At 46.6% G+C, this 21,260-nt stretch overlaps 1 protein-coding gene across 3 annotated transcripts in view; it reads right to left on the bottom strand.

Annotated features, from left to right (window-relative positions):
* Window positions 1-21,260, bottom strand: part of FRMD3 (FERM domain containing 3) — a 280,228-nt gene that overhangs the window by 106,630 nt on the left and 152,338 nt on the right. For 2 of the 3 annotated variants that reach the window (XM_062208655.1, XM_062208654.1), the window contains exon 3: window positions 9,276-9,318. The exons of the other annotated variant lie outside the window; for it this stretch is intronic. In XM_062208655.1, coding sequence (XP_062064639.1) covers window positions 9,276-9,318 — 43 coding nt within the window. The remainder of the gene's footprint in view (window positions 1-9,275; window positions 9,319-21,260) is intronic. 3 annotated transcript variants of the gene reach the window in all.

Below are 21,260 nucleotides of genomic sequence, written 5' to 3'. Positions count from 1 at the left end.
TTGTACAGTATGAAGTATGTTTTTTGCCTTCAGATGAAAATGCAATTATCCAAAAATCATGCCTTGAAAAATACGTGTCTCAATGTAAAACACAAATATTTATCTTAACCCATATTCCCATGAATAGTGGACTGCATTTTCTGTGCCACTAATCACTGTCCTATTCCTGGGTCCATCCTCATTACTGTATGGATCTATTACTCGGCCTCTGTCAATGACTATAGCTCAGCTCTCTTGATTTTCTGTTTCACAGAACAAGCACCCCATCCGTGTTCTTTTTACATACAAGTATTTATTGGCCAACACTGAGTATTTTCTTTTGCAAATGAGCCTTAGAATCATTTCAAATGCTATCATCGCACTGAAATGTTAGCTTAAATATCTTTATAAGTGTGTATTTGTGAAGATTGACTTTATTAACAATGTTAACCAGAAACCTGAGAAGTCTCCATTTATTGAACTCTTTTTTTTAATCTACTATACCACAACTGTACAGTAGGCTTCCCTGGTTTTATTCCTATAGATTGTATACATTTCTTGTATTTATTAGTAAGAAACCTGTTTTTTATAGAGAACTTTTATTTAATAAATATAAATTTCAAAAGTACAACTTCTGGATTATAGCAGTCCTTCCCCTCCATAACCACCCTCCCACCCACAACCATCCCAACTCCTGCTCCCTCTCCCATCCCATTCTTCATTAAGATTCATTTTTTATTATCTTTATATACAGAAGACCAACTTTATACTAAGTAAAGACTTCAACAGACTGCACCCATACAGACACACAAAGTATAAAGTATTGTTTGAAGATTGGTTTAACCATTAATTCTCATAGTACAACTCATTAAGGACAGAGGTCCTATATGGGGAGTAAGTGCACAATGACTCCTGTTGTTGATTTAACAATTGACACTCCTATTTATGACATCAGTAATCACCTTAGGCTCTTGTCATGAGCTGCCAAGGCTATGGAAGCCTCTTAAGTCCATAAACTCCAACCTTATTTAGACAAGGCCGAATCAAAGTAGAAGTTCTCTCCTCCTTTCGAGAAAGGTACCTCCTTCTTTGATGGCCCCTTCTCTCCACCGGGATCTCATTCACAGAGATCTCTCATTTAGGTCATTTTTTGCCACAGTGTCTTGGCTTTCCATGCCTGAGATACTCTCATGGGCTTTTTAGCCAGATCTGAATGACTTAAGGGCTGATCCTGAGGCCAGAGTGCTAAGAAACCTGTGTTTTTACTTATCATTGCTACTGTAAATAAGAGCATATTTTCTCAGGATATCTGAGAAACAGTCACTGCTTGTGTGTATGAAAACTATTGCTTTAGGATATTAATCTTGTTGTGAAGGAGAATTCCATTAGCCATTGCAGGTAGGGACAGGGAAGGGAAGGCAATGGAGAGCTTGGTTGAGAACTAGAGAGGACAATGCCAGGTTTAAGACACTACCCGGCTCCCTGAAAAGGAATCCAGCACCCTCAACACCTCCACTGCTGGATGACCTGCGCGAGGTACAGGAGCAAAATGAGAAAGCCCCAGCTTAACTGAGGGGAAACCCTCTGTGTGGAATGCTGGAGAATACCAAGAGAAGGCTGCACAGGGCATTGGAGCAGAGAGGAGGCCTCAGACACTGCTCGGGTCTCCCAGGGCTGAGCTGTCTCTGCTTATCCCAGTGGGGAACATGGTGTGTAGGAACAAGCAAGTGCAGGAGACCCAGAGTGAGGGCTGCAGGAGCACACAGGGTCCAGGGACTCGACTCATACTCCAAGGCCATGGCAGGACCCACAGGTCAGCAGCACACACAAAGCCAGGTGGGTCAGGTCTACCCAAAGCAGACACGCCCAACATATGGGCCCAACTACACGAGATGCATTGGGAGAGGATTGGAGACTTGCTAGAGAAAATAGATGTTCTTCCTGCCTCCTGATGCCACTTTGGGATTTGGGAAAGCTCTTCTTTTAAAAAAATTAATTTATTTTGAAATCCATGGTTACAGAGTGAGGCAGAGAAAGAGAGGGAGAGAGAGAGAGAGATCTTCCATCTGCTCGTTCACTCCCCAAATGGCTGCAATGGCCAGGGTTGGGCCAGGCCAAAGTCAGAAGCCTGGAACTCCATCTGGGTCTTCCACATTGGTCCATCTTGAAAACTGCCTCCCCAGGAGCATCAGCAGGGAAGTGAACCATAAGAGGAGTAGCCAGGACTTGAACTGGTGCTCACATGGGACGCTGGTGTTGCAGAAGGCAGCTTAACTCACTGCAGCACAACACTAATCCCAGAAAAGCTCTTGAAATGGGAAAGATACCCGACTGTGAATAGGCACTTTGAAGTGGTTATGTTTAAACTATGCATTAACTGAGGAATCTTCTGCGCGAGATCAAATCCTGAACTCGCATATCCTGAGTTACCCTGAAAGTGCAGGGCTAAATTTATTTTAAAATTTTTATTTATTTCTTCCTTGAGAGGAGAGAGAGAGAGAGTCTCCCATCCACTGTGGTTCACTGCTGTGTGCCAAGCTGAAGCTGGGAGCCTTGACCTCAATAGGGTCTCCCATGCAGGTGGCAGGGACTCTGAACCTGCTGGCTCCCAGGATCTGCATTAGCACAAAGCTGGTGTAAGGAGCTTGAGGCGGGCTTCAGACCCAGGCTCTCTGATGTGGGATGCACCAGGCCAAACACCCACCCGAGGGTTAAATTTTTGCTTTCAGAGGAGAGAGGGGCTCACAAGCAAATGGAATTCAGCTGCAGCACATCTGAGTTGCAGTGTGTAACTTAATAAAAACGCTATGCCAATACAATTTGTGCAACTACTTAAACACTGTGGAACACACAATAGCGGCCTCTTGATGTATACACGCTGGGCAACACTGCACCGTTACAAGGTCAAGGCTAAAAACTACAGGTTACAAGGAAGAACAAGCACTTTTATATGGAATGTATAGCAACATTCCTCTTTGAAGATCAAGGGCTCTGCGAACCAACATTTCAAAGATGTCACCCAGTTAACACTTTGTTTGCGGGCCACCTGTTAGGCAAGTACTGTCAGAAACAAAAGGGATCAGCAGTTCAGTCCGCATGGGTATCTACAGACAATGCAATGGAATAGGGAAATGGGGGAGCCGTATGTAGCCTGCGCACCTCACCTAGCAGACCAGGAGTAGAAGTTTGGTACTGAGGTTCCAGGTCTGGGTGGGAGGAGACTAATTGTACCCCACCTGTCTCTCCCACCAGGTGCAGCTAGGAAACCTGGACAGAGCACACCCAGCATCTGTTCATGGTCTCTGGAAAGTAAACAGCAGCAGGCAACTGGGAAAACAGGATGAGAATTCAAAGGACCTCCGAGCCAGTGGTGAGTTAACGTTGTTCCCTCTGGTATCCCCTGGCCAGAACTCAGGAGCTACCTGGAAGAGGACATCAGCTCAAAGAAAATTCCAGAAGCTCCTAACTAAAACTTGTAGAAAAAGAAAGGAGGTTTTGTCAGCAGACCTGTGGTTAATGGTGAGGAAGCAAAAATTTCTTTTCTGAAATGCTTTTAACATAATGTCTTTAATAGTTGTAAAACTACTCAAGGCATATATTCTACATTAGATTAATTCAGGTAATTCACTTTTAAATTTTTTGCATATTTTCATCTTACTTGGAAGGCAGAGAGATGATGGGAGAGACAGACACTGGTTCACTCTCCAAATGCCCACAGTAGCCAGAGCTGGGCCAGGTTGAAGCCAGGAACCCAGAACTCCATCCAGGTCTCCCCTAAGGGTGGCAGGGACCCCACCTGATGCCTCCATTAGCAGGAAGTTAGTTGTGTGGGAAGCAGAGGCAGGACTTGAACTCGATACTTCAATATGGTTTGCATGTCTCTGGAGCAACATGATTGCTTGGCAAAATGCCTGCCTTGGAAACACACGGTTTTTGAGGCACGGATCTATTTCTTCCAAGCTGCTAGAGCTGCCCTGTGGCGTCTGCAGTGAGGGCCCCTCTTTCCTTCCTAACACGGGTGATCTGTGTCTTCCCTTCTCCTCCATCTTGCCTGCAGTTCATCAGTATTCCAAGATCAGTTCTCCCTGGTTTTGTGCACTGTGTACTGATAAACACAGCAGCGTGGATGCCCCTCAGAGTTACCGGCTGAGTTTAAAAATCTCGTCTCCGAAATCACATGCTATGTTGCTCCATTCCCACGACATTCTCCAAAGACAAAACAAGGCTGACACAGAACAGACCAGCGGCCGGGAGGGACTGGAGCGGGTGGAGCTCCAAAAAGGCCGCAGCCTGTACCCTGACTACGGCATGGGCATGAAAACATCTAAACGTGTGTCAGGATTCATAAACCTGTGCCCCAAAACTAAGTCAGTTATGCCACATATTGATTTAAAAATAAAATTTAGCATTTCTCCAAAGTTCAAAGAAGACTTTAAGAAGCATTACAATTTAAAAATCTAAACCAAAATTAGTAACTGTTCAACTCATTAGTTTTTTCAAGCAAAAAGTTGTCTTCCTTCATAAACTTGAAGTTCCATAAAAATAAGTTTATATCTATTTTCAACAAGATCGGGGGGAAACAAATATTTTCATGTAACATTGGTGGAAATAAATTGATACCAGCTCCTTGGGGTGGACGTTTATGGCTAAGGAAATATACAATGTGTACATCTTTTGATCCAATCATTTCATTTCTAAGACTTTAATAGAGACACTCTCACGAGATGCGCAAATGAATCCAAACATGTTAATTATAGTGCACATTAAGATAACATAATACTAGAACCAACCTTGATGTTCATTAATAACTATATACATGTACATGATTAACAACCAGCAAATCATTTTTAAAATAAGCCAATTGTCAATTAACAATCTACTATTACCAGTTAATAATTATTAAGAACAATAGGGGCTGGTGCCGTGGTATAGTGAGTTAAACCCATACCTTTGACTCCAGCACCCCATATGAGCGCCGGTTCAAGTCACCGCTACTCCACTTCCGATCCAGCTCCCTGCTAACGTACCTGGGAAAACAGCAGAAGATGGCCCAGTACTTGGACCCCTGCCCCCAAAATGGGAGACCCAGATGGAGTTCCAGGCTCCTGGTTTCAGCCTGGCCTGGCCCTCGCCTTTGCAGCCATTTGAGAAGTGAAGCAGCAGATGAAAGATCTCTCTCTCTCTCTGTCTCTTCCTCTCTCTGTGCAACCCTAACTTTCAAATAAATAAATCAATACTTTTTTAAAAAAGGAAAAATACTAAAGTGAGCAAAAATATAAAAGAAAAATCACATTTCTGCTTATTACAAATCATATATATGTTGGAATAACATATATATATATACATAAAAATTTCTGAAAGAATACATAAAATATTGTTACTATTGGGCTTGGTATGTAAGGAGGAAAAGAAAAGAAATAGTTCTGGTCTCCATTTTAAACATTTCCTAACCAAAAACCACAAACATTGTATAAATATACATATACATATATTTTAGCCTTAAGAAACAATAGCACCTTCTGTGACGGTGAGTTTCGGGCGTCAGCTCACTGGATCAAGGAGCACCCAGACACCTGGCGAAGCAGTGTTGGGGGCATGTCTGTGAGGTGGGAAGACCCGGCCTGGGCGTGGGCGGCACCACTGGTGGGCAGGGGGTCTGCAGAGACTGCAGACAGAAAGGGCCTGTCTTCACCTTGGACGTCAGGGTGCCAGGCTTGCTGGCCTCAGGACTCCAGGACTCACACCCACACCCTCCGGCTTGCAGCCATCCAGCCTCGGCTTCCCCGTCCTGAGACCCTTGGACTTGGGCTGAGCCACGCTGCCGCAGCCCAGGGCCTCCTGCCTGCACACTGCCTGTCCTGGGACTTCTCAGTGGCTCTAGCTAGGTGAGCCGGTTCCCCTAGCAAATCCCCTTCATCTCCCCCCAACACACACAGCCTATCTGTCTGTCTCTCTGGAGAACCCTGGCTAGTATATCTTTGCACTGGGCTTGTTAATCAGGACAGATGACTTTAGCCAACCCTGGGAAACACCTCCCTGGGAGCACCCATAGTCAAAAGGATCTTAAGGGGCCCGCACTCTGGGTAAAGCTGCCAATTGCAGTGCCAGCATCCCATAGGGGCACCGGTTCGAGTCCTGGTTTCTCCACTTTCCATCCAGCTCTCTGCTATGGCCTGGAAAAGCAGTAGAAGATGGCCCAAGTCCTTGGGTCCCTGTACCTATGAAGGGAGACCCGGAAGAAGCTCCAGGCTCCTGACTTCAGATCAGCGCAGCCTTTCAAATAAAATAAATCTTTAAAAAAAAAAAAAAGGATCTTAATGGGGTCAGAGCAAAGGACCCGGTGTCCTTCACTTTCTGTGAGACCTATGGCTCCTGCAATTCGTTATGCAGTCATCACATGAAGCAACTAGAGGATGAGGACACTTCAAAAAGTTCACAGGAAATGCAAATTATGATACTCATAAAACACAGAGCGGTCTCTGCCTACACAACAGGTGCCCAGTGATTCTCAAGGTAGCACACTCCACCCTCCCCTCAGATTGGTAAGCCTCCACCTTTATGCACTAAAATAAACTTACCTCTCAAATTCCATTTTCCATGAACTGTCACCGTGCCCTCATGTTTTCACAACCAGATCTTTTTGAAAATTCAAAAATGAGTGCCAGGAGTTGGACTGGGTTTCCAGGTTAACGATACTGAAGCTTTGGTTTATTTATCTTTTTTTTTTTTGTTGTTGTTAATGTAAAGTCAGTATTTTGAGGACATATAAAAGAACACAAATTATTTTTGTTTTGTTTTGTCTTTTTAAGACTTATTTATCTATTTGAAAGGCAGAGTTACAGAGAGGCAGAGGCAGAGACAGAGAGAGAGAGAGATTTTCCATCTGCTGGTTCACTTCCCAACTGGCTGCAACAGCCAGAGCTGTGCCAATCCAAAGCCAGAAGCCAGGAGCTTCTTCCGGGTCTTCCACATGGGTACAAAGGCCCAAAGGCCTGGGCCATCTTCTACTGCTTTCCCAGGCCATAGCAGAGAGCTGGACCAAAGTAGAGCAGCCAGGACTCAAACAGGCATCCATATGGGATGCCGCCACAGCAGGTGGTGGCTTTACCTGCTACACCACAGCGCCGGCCCCCTACACAGAAATTCTTGATACTGAAAAAGACATCCTCATCCACACTGGCCAAAATAGATTTCTGATTTTGAGAAGAATGACATGATTTTTTGTACACTAACGCTCTCAACAGCACAACGGGGGACTGGGTGATGGGTAAGACTTTGCCAATTCCTAGCATCAGTGAGTCACCCTGTCTGGTTTAGAAACTCAATTTTATGCAGTTCTTTTACCACATTCAGATTCCATTGATCATTAGACTGAAATTGGCCAGTAATCAAATGGAAATTAAACTCTTTGTATAAAATATTAGCCATTTTCCTTTTTAATAGTTTTTATTTATTTGGAAGGCAGAGATAGAGATAGAGACAGACAGACAGAAAGAGAGATAGAGCGCTCCCATCTGCTGGTTCACTCCCAAACGCCCAGGACAGCTGAGGCTAAGGCAGATCTAGGAACTCAGTCCCGATCTCCCACAAGTATCAGGAAATCCAAGAGCACTACCCTAGAGTCTGCATTGGCAGGAAACTGAAGTCAGGTGCCAGAGTTGGGTATCAAACCCAAGCACTCCTAGGGGGATGCAGTTGTCCAAACCACCTGGCTAAGCCTCTAAGCCTCCACCTTTCCAACTGACTGCTCAGATTTGCTTATGAACAGCCAGTTCTTATGCAGCCAATTCTCACATGCCTTACAATCCCTATACATTTAAAATGTCTTCTATTAAGTGTGGAAATACTAGTAAAGTGAAATTTATATTTTAAAAATGTGTATGGTTTAAGGAAAATATTGCATTCAAGAGCCAAAGAGTCATTTAATATAAATTCAATCACCAAGAGGTAGTCCACATATTTTTAAATACAAGGATACTTCAAAAAGGTCAAGGAAATAGAATTAAAAAATAAATTTATTTTGGTGCAAAACATTTTGAAGTCCATGCATAGTTTCTTCATGATATGCAGGAACTTTTTAAAGTACCTCATAGATACACAAAAATGTCAACATTTGGCAGTGAAGGGACAAAAGCTGTCTCGGGCATGTCACTTTATTCCCACTGTCCTGTGTGGGACCTCTTGGGACCTCTGACCTGCTACTCCAACAGGGATGCATTCTCCCACTCCAAGCCAGCCTCGCCCCCAACACTCTGGCCCCCGGACTTTCCACACCTGCTGCTGTACCTGCTGTCACCTCAACACATCTCCCCTGCCATGGCCAGAGGAAGTTTGCTCTTGAATGCTAGGAGGAGGAGAGGAGAAGAAAGGAAAGGGACAGAGGGAGGGAGGGAGAAAGAAGCAAGGTAAGGAACAGATATGTGGGCTGCTGGTTTGCAATCTACATTCACTCTCTCCCTCTGCCACCTTAAAACTCTACGCAGAATGATGTTTTCATGTTGGGACAAAGACAAGAAGCCCTGGAATGATGCCTAGGGGTGTAATATATACTAATCTGACCACTGATGAGAAAACAAAAGACTTACTGCAGAGCCCTGGAAAAGTTGCCTGGAGAGATAAATGGTTTGGGAGCAGGCAATGATTCTCTGAAGTGCATTTTAGGTCTCCTCCGAACCAGAAACAAAAGCAGGTTGGCTACAGCCTGGGATGAGTGACCAGGACAAAAGATCATGTCACCCAGGACTACGAGACAACAGGACGCTCCAGGTGGATGACCTAATGTTGCTACCCAAGCTAAGAACAACAACAAGAGGAGCTCGGAGCATCAGAGCCTGAAACCAACCGCCCCTCAACCTTTTTCCCATAACGTTTAGGGGCTTGAAGGTTGGAGAAGAATAACACAATCTCTAGTAACGTTGTCAGTAAAGTTTTAATCTCCACTCATACCTGCTTCTCTCCTTCCCCACCCCAAACCCGTGGCCAGCAACCCCCTCCACAATTGAAAGGAACTGGGTACATGGTGATTACGTGCGATGTCTATTTGATCACCCAGTTCCAACGTCCCTGGTCCCATGTGAAGACGTGGGGAGGGAGAGAGGCATGGGAGGCAGGGGGAGCAGTGACCGCAGGGGGAGGAGAGGAGATGACCGACAGCTCTCCCCAGACAGAGAGGCCTCCACTCACGCATTTATCTTCAACTCTGTCCCGGCTTCCCCTGGCTGGAGAAATTTTGTTAGGAAGCAGAATCTATCTTTAGACATTTCAGAGAAAAACGCGAGCTGCAGATTGACACTTACATTTCATTTGCTTGGAGATGGACTTGTTAGGCTCAAGCCAGTGCTGGGGAGAAGGAAAAAAAAAAAGAGATCGGGGGTCAAATGGCTTACTTAGTAAGGAATTCCCAAGTGCAGCCCAGGTCCCATGGACATCCCTCAGCCTCTACCCTCTGAAGGCCAACGTAATGGCTCAGCAATAGCAGGAACGCAGACGAGGTCTCTGCGTCAACAGCTAGCACTTACGGAGGACCACTGATCACACAGCTGCTAGGCGAGAAGGCCCCAGGAGTGAATGTGCACTGGGGTGGATGCCTGGGCAGCTCCAGGCCACGCCTAGGCGACTCTCTGAGCTCTGCTGCTCTGGGAAAGCCACAGATGCCTAAGGAGCATTTGACATCTACGACCTCAAAGACTCACAGCCCAGCAAAAGCATCAACACCCAGTTCCCCTTCTGGGCCACCCTCCTTCAAGATGAATGTTGGACCAAGATAGCCTGAGCCCTATCACACTCCTTCCCTTCTGATACGGAGGAAAAATTGTTTTGAATGTTCCCGTCCCGAGAGCTGAGGTCATCAGAAAGACACACTCGCTCTGCCGGGTATCTGAGAATTACGTTACCAAGGCCTTTATGTGAACTGGACACCAGGCTGGTCCAGGTGGCCCCTGTCTCCTCCACATACGAAGGTCACTTCCACATGCTGAGAGCCGGCTAGTGTTTGAGATCACCGACCGTGAGCCCTTGAGGCTGCTCAGGGAATGTCAATAAGAGTCACTTTTACACCTGCAGTTTATAAAGACTGGAAGGGATCCTTCCCTCCTGGGGAGCCCCAACTGCTTCACGCTGGAGAGGAAGGAAGAGAAGGAAACTTCCCACCCGTTGAGCTCCTACACCTCACTCCAGCTCAAGCGTGTCACCCAGTCAGCCTGGGAGTTACCCCTACCCTTGGATGTAAACGCAGGACCCTAAAGGGATGTAGTAGGAGCTAATGTTTGTGCAGCACTTGCGAAGGGCCAGCTGCTGGTAGAGTTATCAGGAGCTGTTTTGCTTTTTCAGTCCTCACTGCCACTCCACTTACCAAGGAGAAGTGTGAGGCTCAGGACGCTGAACGCCCTGTCTGAGGTCATCCCGGGGAGCAGTGGGATTCCAGAGGGGCCCTACATCTCAGCTCGTGACATCCCGCCTGACCAGACTTCTCCGACCATACTCCTGATTTTCTCAGGGGCTGAACATGTGGGTGGTCAAATCACAGAACTCAGCAGGCTTTCAGAAACAGTGGGGCTGGGAGCAGCAGGGTCTAGTGTGGTAGTGAAGACACCTGTTGGGATACCTGCCTCCCTCGTCAGCTGTATCTGGGCTAGATTCTCGGTTCCACTCCCCATTCCAGCTTCCTGCCAATGTGCACCAGGGAAAGCAGCAAGTGATGGCTCAAGTAGTTGGGTCCCAGCCACCCACATGGGAGACCCAGATAAGGTTCCTAGCTCCCAGCTTCCATTTGACCTACTTCCTGTCATTGGAGGCATGTGGGGGAATAAACCAGCAGATGAGAGATCTCCGTCTCTCTCTCACTCTGTGTGTGTAGCTCAAATTTTTTAAAAAGGCAATCTTTTATCTGTTTCAACATTATGGAAATTCTAACAACAAAAACTCATAAACTTATCCATGACCATTTTGCACAGACAAGATGAAAGAGAAATTTCTTTGCTTTTGGCCAAAATTATATCAACTCATGTTGGGAGTCTTTATTATCTCCTAATTAGAAATTACATACTTATAATTAAACAGTGGAAAGCTAATGTATTATATCACGCACTGGCCATCTAACCTTGTGCAAGATGTTTAAAACACTCTGTATCTCAATTCCAAAAACCATAAAATTAACAGCAATAGTACCCACCTGGAGGGCTGTCATGGGGATTTAAAAGTTAACAAATGTAAGATACACAATGCCTAGCACATGAGAAGTACCCAGTAAATGCTTGTTTGCTGATGCTGTTTTTATTACTTGGTAAGCTCAGTTTAATTAGTAGATCACATCTTTTCAATACATGGTTTCATAGAGGAAAATAATGAAAGGAGCTCTTGGTGATTCAATTAATTACTTTGCCGGAAATAAATGAAGAGATGATTTAGAACATGGGGGGGGGGGAGGGACATCAGTGCCATAGATCAGTACCTACTGCTACTGCTGCAGAGAGAAGAAATCGCCAGTCATTTTGCCAATAAAGTCTGAAGCACAAATACGCTCTCCAAATTCTCCCTTGGCATCCTTCAAACTCCCTAGCCCTTCTCTGCTTCACTTCAACTTACCTCTCCAACTTCCAACTCCAGGAGACAAGTCCACTTGACTTTGTGTGCTCCACCCAGGACTAAAAGAAGGATTCCCGGACAGAGTGAAGGCTCAGAAAGAATGAGCGCCAGGAGGGCTGGCTGTGCCTGCCGTGGCGCTATAGATTAGCTATGTCTGCCATGGACAGGCAGGGGACATTTAAGATGTGCCTGCGAGGCAGTTGCCATCTGCGCCCTAAATGCAGTGTTTGCTCTCACTGTCCTAAGAAATACACCTTGCAGTTCTGCATCAGTTCCTCCCGTCCTTGTCCTCTCGGCCTCTTCATACCCTATCCTGCATTTCAGGCCCCATGCGTCTCAGTCACCTACTTCTACTGTGTGATCACTACATATGTTTCCAGGACAACTATGCTTCCCCAGCAGCCATGGGGAATAAACCCCTAATAAAAATAAGCCAGCAACAGTCTGGTTTCAAGGGATTATGGGGGGCCAGTGCTATGGCATAGCGGGTAAAGCTACTGCATGCAGTGCCGGCATCCCATATGGGCACCGGTTGGAGTCCCGGCTGCTCCACTTCCCATCCAGCTCTCTGCTATGGCCTGGAAAAGCAGTGGAAGATGGCTCAAATCCTTGGGCCATTGCACCCACATGGGAGACCTGGAGGAAGCTCCTGGCTCCTGGCTTCGAATCAGTGCAGCTCTAGTAGTTGCAGCCAATTGGGGAGTGAACCAGCAGATGGAAGACTTCTTTCTTTCTCTCTCTCTCTCTCTGCCTCTCCTTCTCTCTGTGTAACTCTGACTTTCAAATAAATAAATAAATCTTTAAAAAAAAAATGATTACAGGAAATCTTTTCTTCAAAGAGGGCTAAGCTCATGTTATCATTTATTAAAACACACAAACCTGACTGGCCAATGGCCTACCAATTCCTTTATTCCCCAGTTTGCCCATGTGAATGAAGGGCACATAATGAGGATTTTCACTGCTGAATTATATAAAGTTACAAAGCATTAGAAAGAACACGAATGATCACCATTAAGGGAATGACTACATAAACTGTGGTCTGCGCATATTCTGGGTGATTCTGCCGTGCAGTCTGATATGAGGAGGCCTTTGTGTGGAACACTTGACACATTGTGGGATGAGAAAGGTTAATGCAAAAGCTGTTAGAGCTGCAGGTAATTCTGAAATTATGCACCTAAGTACCCCAAGGAGACTGCAGCCCTCACAGGCACCTGTCAGCACAGTGGGAACTGGGAACTCCAGCGAGTGCCCAGCAGATCGTGCCAGGGGCTTCTGGTGCCGTGGTTTTTGCAAAGCTAAGGTTTCTGTGGCTGATGTGATCAAAAACAAGCACCTTGCAACAACAGGCATGGAACCGGCAATGAGAATCGCAATGTCCAAGAGGATCCCGGGAGTACACAAGAGATGCCTTCTCTTGTCACTGAGTACTATCATTTAAGGAATTTTATGTGTATTTTAAATTTTTATTTATTTTAGGTATTGATGAGGCAGAGAGGGAGAGAAACTGCCCATCTACTGGTTCCCTCTCTAAATGCCCATGATGGCCATGCCGGGCCAGGCTGAAGCCAGGATCTGGACACTCAATCCAGGTTTCCCATGTGTGTGGCAGAGACCTATACACTTGATTTATAACTGCTGCCTCCCAGGGTACTCACTAGCAGAAAACTGGAATAGTGAGCAGAGCTAGGACTTGAACCCAGGCACTCTGATATGGACTGTGGGCATTCCACGCAGTGTCTTAACCTCTAAGCCAAATGCCCATCACTATGTGTAGAACGTGTCAAATGGTAAGCTGTTAGGATATACTGATTAAGTTAGTTGGATCTAAGTGTTACTAGACACGGAACTGTTAAATATCCTCTTGGCTGAGGGACGCCATGAAATAATGACTAAAATACTAAGAGAGCCAAAAATCAACAGAACTTGGGAAACTTTAACTCTGGCATATAATTAATATCATATAATTAATGTGCTGTCTTTTATTTTAAGATTTATTTTATTTATTTGAACTGCAGAGTTACAGAAAGAGAAAGGGAGAGACAGAGAGTTCTTCCATCCACTGGTTTACTCCCCAAATGACTGCAACAGCCAGAGCTGAGCTGATCCAAAGCCAGGAGCTTCCTCTGGGTCTCCCACATGGGCGCAGGGGCCCAAGGACTTGGGCCATCTTCTACTGCTTTCCCAGGCCACCAAAGAGAGCAGGATCAGAAGAGGAGCAGCAGGGACCCAAACCAGCACCCATATGGGATGCCAGCACTGCAGGCCAGGGCTTTAACCCGCTGTGCCACAGTTTCGGCCCCTAATATGTTGTCTTTTTAAAATAAAAACTGCAAGGGGGCAGGCATCATGGCACAATGGGTTAAGCTTCCATCCGGAATCCCCCAACCATATCAGAGTGCCAGTTCCAGTCCTGGCTACTCTGTGCTTCCAACCCAGCTTCCTGCTAATGAGCCTGAGAGGCAGGAGACGAAAGCCCAGGTACTTGGGTTCCATCCACGTGGGAAACCAGGAGGGAGGTTCCTGGCTCCACGCTTCTGCCTGGCTCATCTTTGGCTGTTACAGATGAAAGATAGAAGATCTCTGTCTCTCCCTGTCATGCTGCCTTTCAAGTAAAATAAATAAATCTCTTTTTAAAATTTTTTTAATTTAATTTTTTTTTACAGGCAGAGTTAGTGAGAGAGACAGAGAGAAGGGTCTTCCTTCTGTTGGTTCACCCCTCCAATGGCCGCTAAGGCCAGCGCACCACGCCAATCCAAAGCCAGGAGCCAGGTGCTTCCTCCTGGTCTCCCATGCGGGTGCAGGGCCCAGGCACTTGGGCCATCCTCCACTGCACTCCCGGGCCACAGCAGAGAGCTGGACTGGAAGAGGGGCAACCGGGACAGAATATGGCACCCTGACCAGGACTAGATCCCAGGGTGCCAGCGCCGCAAGGCAGAGGATTAGCCTAGTGAGTCCTGGCGCAGCCAAATAAATCTCTTTTTAAAAAGTGCAAGACACCATTATAATTCAAAGAATATATTTAAATAAGAACAAAATGGTGGCTGGCACTGTGGTGTAGCAGGTAAAACCACTGCCTGCAGTGCTGGCATCCCATATGGGTGCCAGTTCGAGACCCGGCTGCTCCACTTCCCCAATCCAGCTCCCTGCTATGGCCTGGGATAGCAGTAGAAGATGGCCCAAGTGCTTGGGCCCCTACACCTGCATGTGAGACCTGGAAGAAGCTCCTGGCTCCTGGCTTCAGATTGGCACAGAGCTGGCCATTGCGGCCAGTTGGGGAGTGAACCAGCAGGTGGAAGACCTCTTTCTCTCTGCCTCTCCTTCTCTCTGTGTAACTCTGACTTCCAAATAAATAAATAAATATTTTTAAAAAGTTACCTGGGGCTGACGCTGTGGAGCAATAGGTTAATCCTCCACCTGTAGTGCCCGCATCCCATATGGGTGCCAGTTCTAGTCCTGGCTGCCCCTCTTCCAATCCAGCGCTCTGCTATGGCCTGGAAAAGCAGTAGAAGATGGCCCAAGTCCTTGGGCCCCTGCACCCACATGGAAGACCTGGAAGAAGGACCTGGCTCCTGGCTTTGGATCAGCACAGCTCTGGCCATTGAGGCCATCTTGGGGAGTGAACCAAGAGAAGGAAGGCTTTTCTCTCTGTCTCTCCCTCTCACTGTTTGTAACTCTACCTCTCAAATAAATAAATAAAATCTTAAAAAAAAAGTTACCTAAAAAAATAAAAATAAATAAATAAGAACAAATTGTATTTTTTTTTTTTGACAGGCAGAGTGGACAGTGAGAGAGAGACAGAGAGAAAGGTCTTCCTTTGCCGTTGGTTCACCCTCCAATGGCAGCCACGGTAGGCGTGCTGCGGCTGGCGCACCGCGCTGATCCGATGGCAGGAACCAGGTGCTTCTCCTGGTCTCCCAGGGGGTGCAGGACCCAAGAACTTGGGCCATCCTCCACTGCACTCCCTAGCCACAGCAGAGAGCTGGACTGGAAGAGGGGCAACCGGGACAGGATCGGTGCCCCAACCGGGACTAGAACCCGGTGTGCCGGCGCCGCAAGGCAGAGGATTAGCCTAGTGAGCCATGGCGCCGGCCTCAAATTGTATTTTTTAAAATCTGAAATGATACCCGTGGAAGTGGATAACAGGGATGGGGTGTGAATTAAGGAGTGCTGGTTAAAGGAAAACTCTGACATTGCTATAATGCAGAACTGACATTCTACAATGTACAATTATACTTTCTACAACCTATAAAGTTAAAAACAACACAGTGTTTAACTTTAACCTTTAAACTTATTCTAACTTTAACCTTTTTCCATGTATTGGTGCATTACATCAATAACTAAAAATCAATTTAAAAAAAAAAAAGAAAGCTAAGCGCTACTCAGAGGATGCAGGTGGATCTCATGTCATCTGCAGTCAAGAGAAATAGTTTCCTATGTGACAGGGCAGATGCTAAGCAGATGCTGAGCCCAGGGCTGATCTTGGGATCTAGCAGCCCTGGGCTCCGCTCCTCTCCCTGACACAGATCAGCTGTGTGAGAGACCTCAAGCGAGTTCTTTGGTTTCCTTGCTTCCAGCATTCTCATGAGGGCTACGTGGGTTAATTCATGGGGAAGCCCTGGGGACTGAGCACAGTGGTCAGTGGGGCTCAGTACGCACTGGCTGCCACCACCTTCTTCACACTGGCTGGGGGAGAGTCCTCCACACTCCCTTCCCACCTCCCTCTCCCTTCTGCTCCCCTGGAGGAGATCCTTCACCCGGACAGTTACGACACCAGCTGTTGGTCCTCCGCCTCTCTACACCCCCTTCTCCTCTCTCCTGTCTTTCCTCATTCTCCCAATCTCAGTGATGCATCAGCCAAGGAAGCTGCATCTGGGCTACACCCACAACTCCTGCTCTCACTGGAGGTACAAATGGACCGCACTTGTGTGGACAAGTAACAACCATGATATAGTGGGCTTGGTAACTAGATAGAAGGCTTAGTGCACTTGTTGCACTGCTATTTTCATTTTAGTGGCTACTGAGGTTACCAACTTTTTTTTTTTAAAGCCTGTTTCCTTACTGGAAGTAGATATTCCCTCAGAGAAGGAATAAAAGTCATCAACAAAACTTCTGAATTTGTGGCTGGTTGCATTTTCTCACCTCTCATCTAGAATGAAAATCCCAAGGGCTTTGGAGGTGAAGACCCAACTGTTGACTACAAAATGAGCTTAGGGAATGCTGTATGGTTTTTGCGCCCCTCTGACGCTCACGTGGACATCTGATGGCCACTGTGGTGGTGTCGGGAGGTGGGGCCCTCAGGAGTCATCAGGAGGGGTCCATGCCTGTCTTGTGAAACTCGGTTAAGTCTTGCTCTCCAGGGCCCACATGAGTCACCTCAGGAGTGCGCTGTTACGAAGCAACCTCCCCACCCCATCTTGTCTCTTCTGCTCTGCTCCACTTTCCTTGTTGTTTTTTTGCTGAGTTGAGGCAGCACATGGCCCTTACCTGCTATGGTCAATGTCAGATCTGCTATGGTCAATGTCAGACCCTACCACCTCCAGAGCCGTAAGCTAAAGTAATCCTCTTTCCTTTATAAATTACACAGTCTTCAGTATCCTATTACAGCAACAGAAAACGGACTAAGAGAGTAAGATGAACCAGAGGATGCATCTCTTGATATGATTTTTTTTTAATTTTTTTTTTTTTGACAGGCAGAGTGGATAGTGAGAGAGAGACAGAGAGAAAGGTCTTCCTTTGCCATTGGTTCACCCTCCAATGGCCGCCGCGCTGCGGCCGGCGCACTGCACTGATCTGAAGGCAGGAGCCAGGTGCTTCTCCTGGTCTCCCATGGGGTGCAGGGCCCAAGGACTTGGGCCATCCTCCACTGCCTTCCCGGGCCATAGCAGAGAACTGGCCTGGAAGAGGGGCAACCGGGATAGAATCCGGCGCCCCAACCGGGACTAGAACCCGGTGTGCCGGCACCGCAAGGCGGAGGATTAGCCTGTTAAGCCACGGTGCCGGCTTCTTGATATGATTTTTATTCAGTTATTTATTTGAGAGGGACAATGACAGACAGAGACAAAGAAAGAGGGGCCGGCACTGTGGTACAGTGGGCTAAAGCCCTGGCCTGAAGCACCCGCATCCCATATGGTTCGAGTCCTGGCTGCTCCACTTCCCATTCAGTTCTCTGCTATGGCCTGGGAAAGCAGAAGATGGCCCAAGTCCTTGGGTCCCTGTACCCATGTAGGAGACCCAGAAGAAGCTCCTGGCTCCTGATCAGTGCAGCTCTGGCCATTGCAGCCAACTGGGGAGTAGACCAGCAGATGGAAGACCACTCTCTCTCTCTCTCTCTGCCTCTCCTTCTCTCTCTGTATAACTCTGACTTTCAAATAAATAATTTTTTTTTTAAAAAAGCAGAGAGAAATTCCTAAACCCTCTGCATTCTGACTTCCTTATCTGAAATTTTAATGGAAGGAGTGGGGGCAGATGTGGGGATTCCTCAGATTATTCGGCCCCAAGAGCCCAGGAGCTATGAACCTGAGGGATGAGGACATTGTCAATAAATGCTTCCTCCTGAATGTGTGCCAATCCATTCTCCTCTATCCCATCCCAGCAGTGGGGCCCACCTTCCGGATACTCTAACTGTGGCCTGTTTGAGGAAATGGACGTTGGGCGTGAGGCGGCGTGGCCTGTCTGAGGAAATGGACGTTGGGCGTGAGGCGGCGTGGCCTGTCTGAGGAAATGGACGTTGGGCGTGAGGCGGTGTGGCTTGTCTGAGGAAGTGGACGTTGGGCGTGAGGCGGTGTGGCCTGTCTGAGGAAGTGGACGTTGGGCGTGAGGCGGCGTGGCCTGTCTGAGGAAGTGGACGTTGGGCGTGAGGCGGCGTGGCCTGAGGAAGTGGACATTGGGCTTGAGGCGGCGTGGCCTGTCTGAGGAAGTGGACGTTGGGCGTGAGGTGGTGATTTGTGACTGAGAAGACTGATGTTTAATTTGGTAGTTACTGAGACCAAAAAAAATTGATTCCAAAAGTAAACAATATAACACTTAGTTATCTTCAAGTATTTGGCTTCTGCTGGAATTGACTCAGCCTATGACTACAGAATCAATTACACACCTGTGCTGTTGTCTTTCTCAAAACCTTTGATGCCCTAAAGCAGAGCAATCTGTAGCCCAGAAGATGTGCTAACTAAGCCTTGGGGCTTTAAACAAGAACACGTGCACCTCCCCAAACAGGAGACTATTTTTCCCTCAATGGTAGCCAGATCCAAAATCTGACCAGTTACCGTTATGACTCTAAAAAGGCAGCCTGCTCTTCATATCCAACGGCAAAAGCCAGAGAGCAACTCAGCTCTGCATTTTGTGACCAACTGATACCATTTCCAGGCCCTTTGGTCTCTGCTGGGGAAGAGAAGAGTCCACCTGAATTTATGCAGCCTTATTTATGCAGCAGTGGCTCTGGACTGCCAGGCCGAGGTGGAGCTACCTGTGGCAATGGACTCCACTTTGGTTTCAATAAAACCTACAACAAAACAACAACAATGGCACTAACACCAACACACCTGTAGGTCAGAAACACTCAGAAGTTATTGTGCATTTGAAAGTAAGAAAACTTTCATTACCTGCAGTGTTTTTTTCCCCTTTAGCCGTGACTGCTCTCATATTCTGTGGTCTCAGAGATGGACAAAATAGAAGTGACAGAGAAGAAACATTGGACAAAACTGAGGAGGGGCAGAAGGCTAAGGAAGCATAGGCATCCATTCATCCACTCACCAACCTCCCTTCCCTTCACAAGACAAGACGGTAAATATTTTAGACTTTGTAATCCATATGGTCCTTTTTTTTTTTTTTTTTTTTTTCAATTGAAAGCAGAGTTACAGAGTGAGAGAAGGAGTGATAAAGACAGAGATCTTCCATCTGCTGGGGCTAGGCCAGGCCAAAAGCACAGAGCCAGGAATTTCTTCTGAGTCTCCTACGTGGGCACAGGGGCCCAAGGACTTGGGTCATCCTCCACTGCTTTCCCAGATACATTAGCAGGGAGCTGATTGGAAGTGGAGCCACCAGGACTTGAAACGGCACCTATATGGGATGCTGACGCTGAGGGCCATGGCTTAACCCACTGCACCACAGCACCAGTCCCTGCACGTGGTCTCTATCCAACTACTCAACTCTGCGACTGGAGCACGAAAGCAGACAATATGTAAATGAAGTTACTGTGTTCCAATAAATCTTTATTTATACAAACAGGCAGAGGGCCATTCTGACACATGCCAGCCCCTACTCCAGATTGAAGAATCCTAATGGACATTCAAGAAAAAAAAAGTCACCATCTGAAAATGCAATAGGTTGTAAAACCATTTATTGCTGTCTATTGCAGAGTATACTAGGATACTAAAATGTAATGGCAAAGGAAATGATGAGATTTCTTCAAATTCATTACACCAGAATCTACCACTAGGCAGCATTTGTTGGCATGCCAAATAGATTTAACTGCTGTCACCAAACTGTTTTATGGTCAGAAATCCCCTAGTTGCCACAAACCCTTTAAAGCACAAAATAGTGAAAAGCTCAGTTACCTAAATCACTAGTGTGGATTAATTCATTTAAACAACAATCCACAGCATAGGCAGTACTCGCATCCCCATTTCACAGATGACGAAATTGAGGCACAGAAGGTAAAGAACAGCTAGAAGTTACACAATCAGCCGGTGGCAGGTACAGGGCTGACTTGATTTTCCCAGTGTCAGACTCCGAGCACCTGAGCAGTCGCGGCCTCAGCTCTTCCCTCCCTGCATGAAGTAACTAGTCCATTCCCTCTTACGAAGTCTGTAACCATCCTGGCTTGCATCCTTTTGCTCACTCTTCCTTCTCTGCTTGTCAGTCTCCTGGTTTCTCCTTCTAGATCATCCTTTAAAATATGGATGCTGCTTAGCCTTTCAGATTCTCCCCTCTTCTTCACTCATTCCCTTAGCTTTGCAATCTATCCCCGGGGCACTGAAGTAATAAAAGACCTCACTGGGTCCCAAATCTCCATCTGTGACCTAAATATCTTTGATAAGCTTCAGATCCACATTTTCAACTCTACACTGAACATCTCGACCTTGGCATTTCACAGACACCCGAAACTCAAGCTGTTCAAAATGTATTGCTTCTTTCACAAAACCTGCACACTTTCCCATTAAATTTATTTTGGTAAGTGGATCACTCTCACTCGGAACCCTAAGTGGTCATGGTGAGAAGTCCAAACACCTGCTAGAAAGGCCCTGAAATGGCTTCCAGAGAGGCTCCGGAGCCCCACCCATCAGCCATCCTCATCCAGACACCAGACATACAAGTGAAGATGTCTTGGACCCTCCAGACTGGCCCAGCCATCAGCTGAGCAACATAGAGCAACTCCAGTCAGTGCCTTGTGGAGTAGAAGAACCACCCAGCTGAGCCCTGCTCAAACTCTTGACCCACAGAATCCTTTGACATTGAAAAAAGACTGCTATTGTTAAACTCCAAAATTATGGGGAGGCTTGTTGCATACAGTAGGTAAGTAGCTCCTTGTTATTACACTTCATGCCTGTAACACACAATTACAACTGAACTGTGAGAAAAGTCTGATGAGGTCTCCAAGTCATACATCGCACAGGCTGTACATCCTTTATCTGAAATGCTTGGGACTGCCAGTGTTTCATATTTGCAGTCACATGTAGTCATACTTGTAACAGTCACATGAT

The sequence above is a fragment of the Lepus europaeus genome, chromosome 12, assembly GCF_033115175.1.
Source record: "Lepus europaeus isolate LE1 chromosome 12, mLepTim1.pri, whole genome shotgun sequence".
Taxonomy (NCBI): domain Eukaryota; kingdom Metazoa; phylum Chordata; class Mammalia; order Lagomorpha; family Leporidae; genus Lepus; species Lepus europaeus.
Note: the sequence above shows the minus strand (reverse complement) of the source record. Positions and strands in the feature narration are given on the sequence as shown.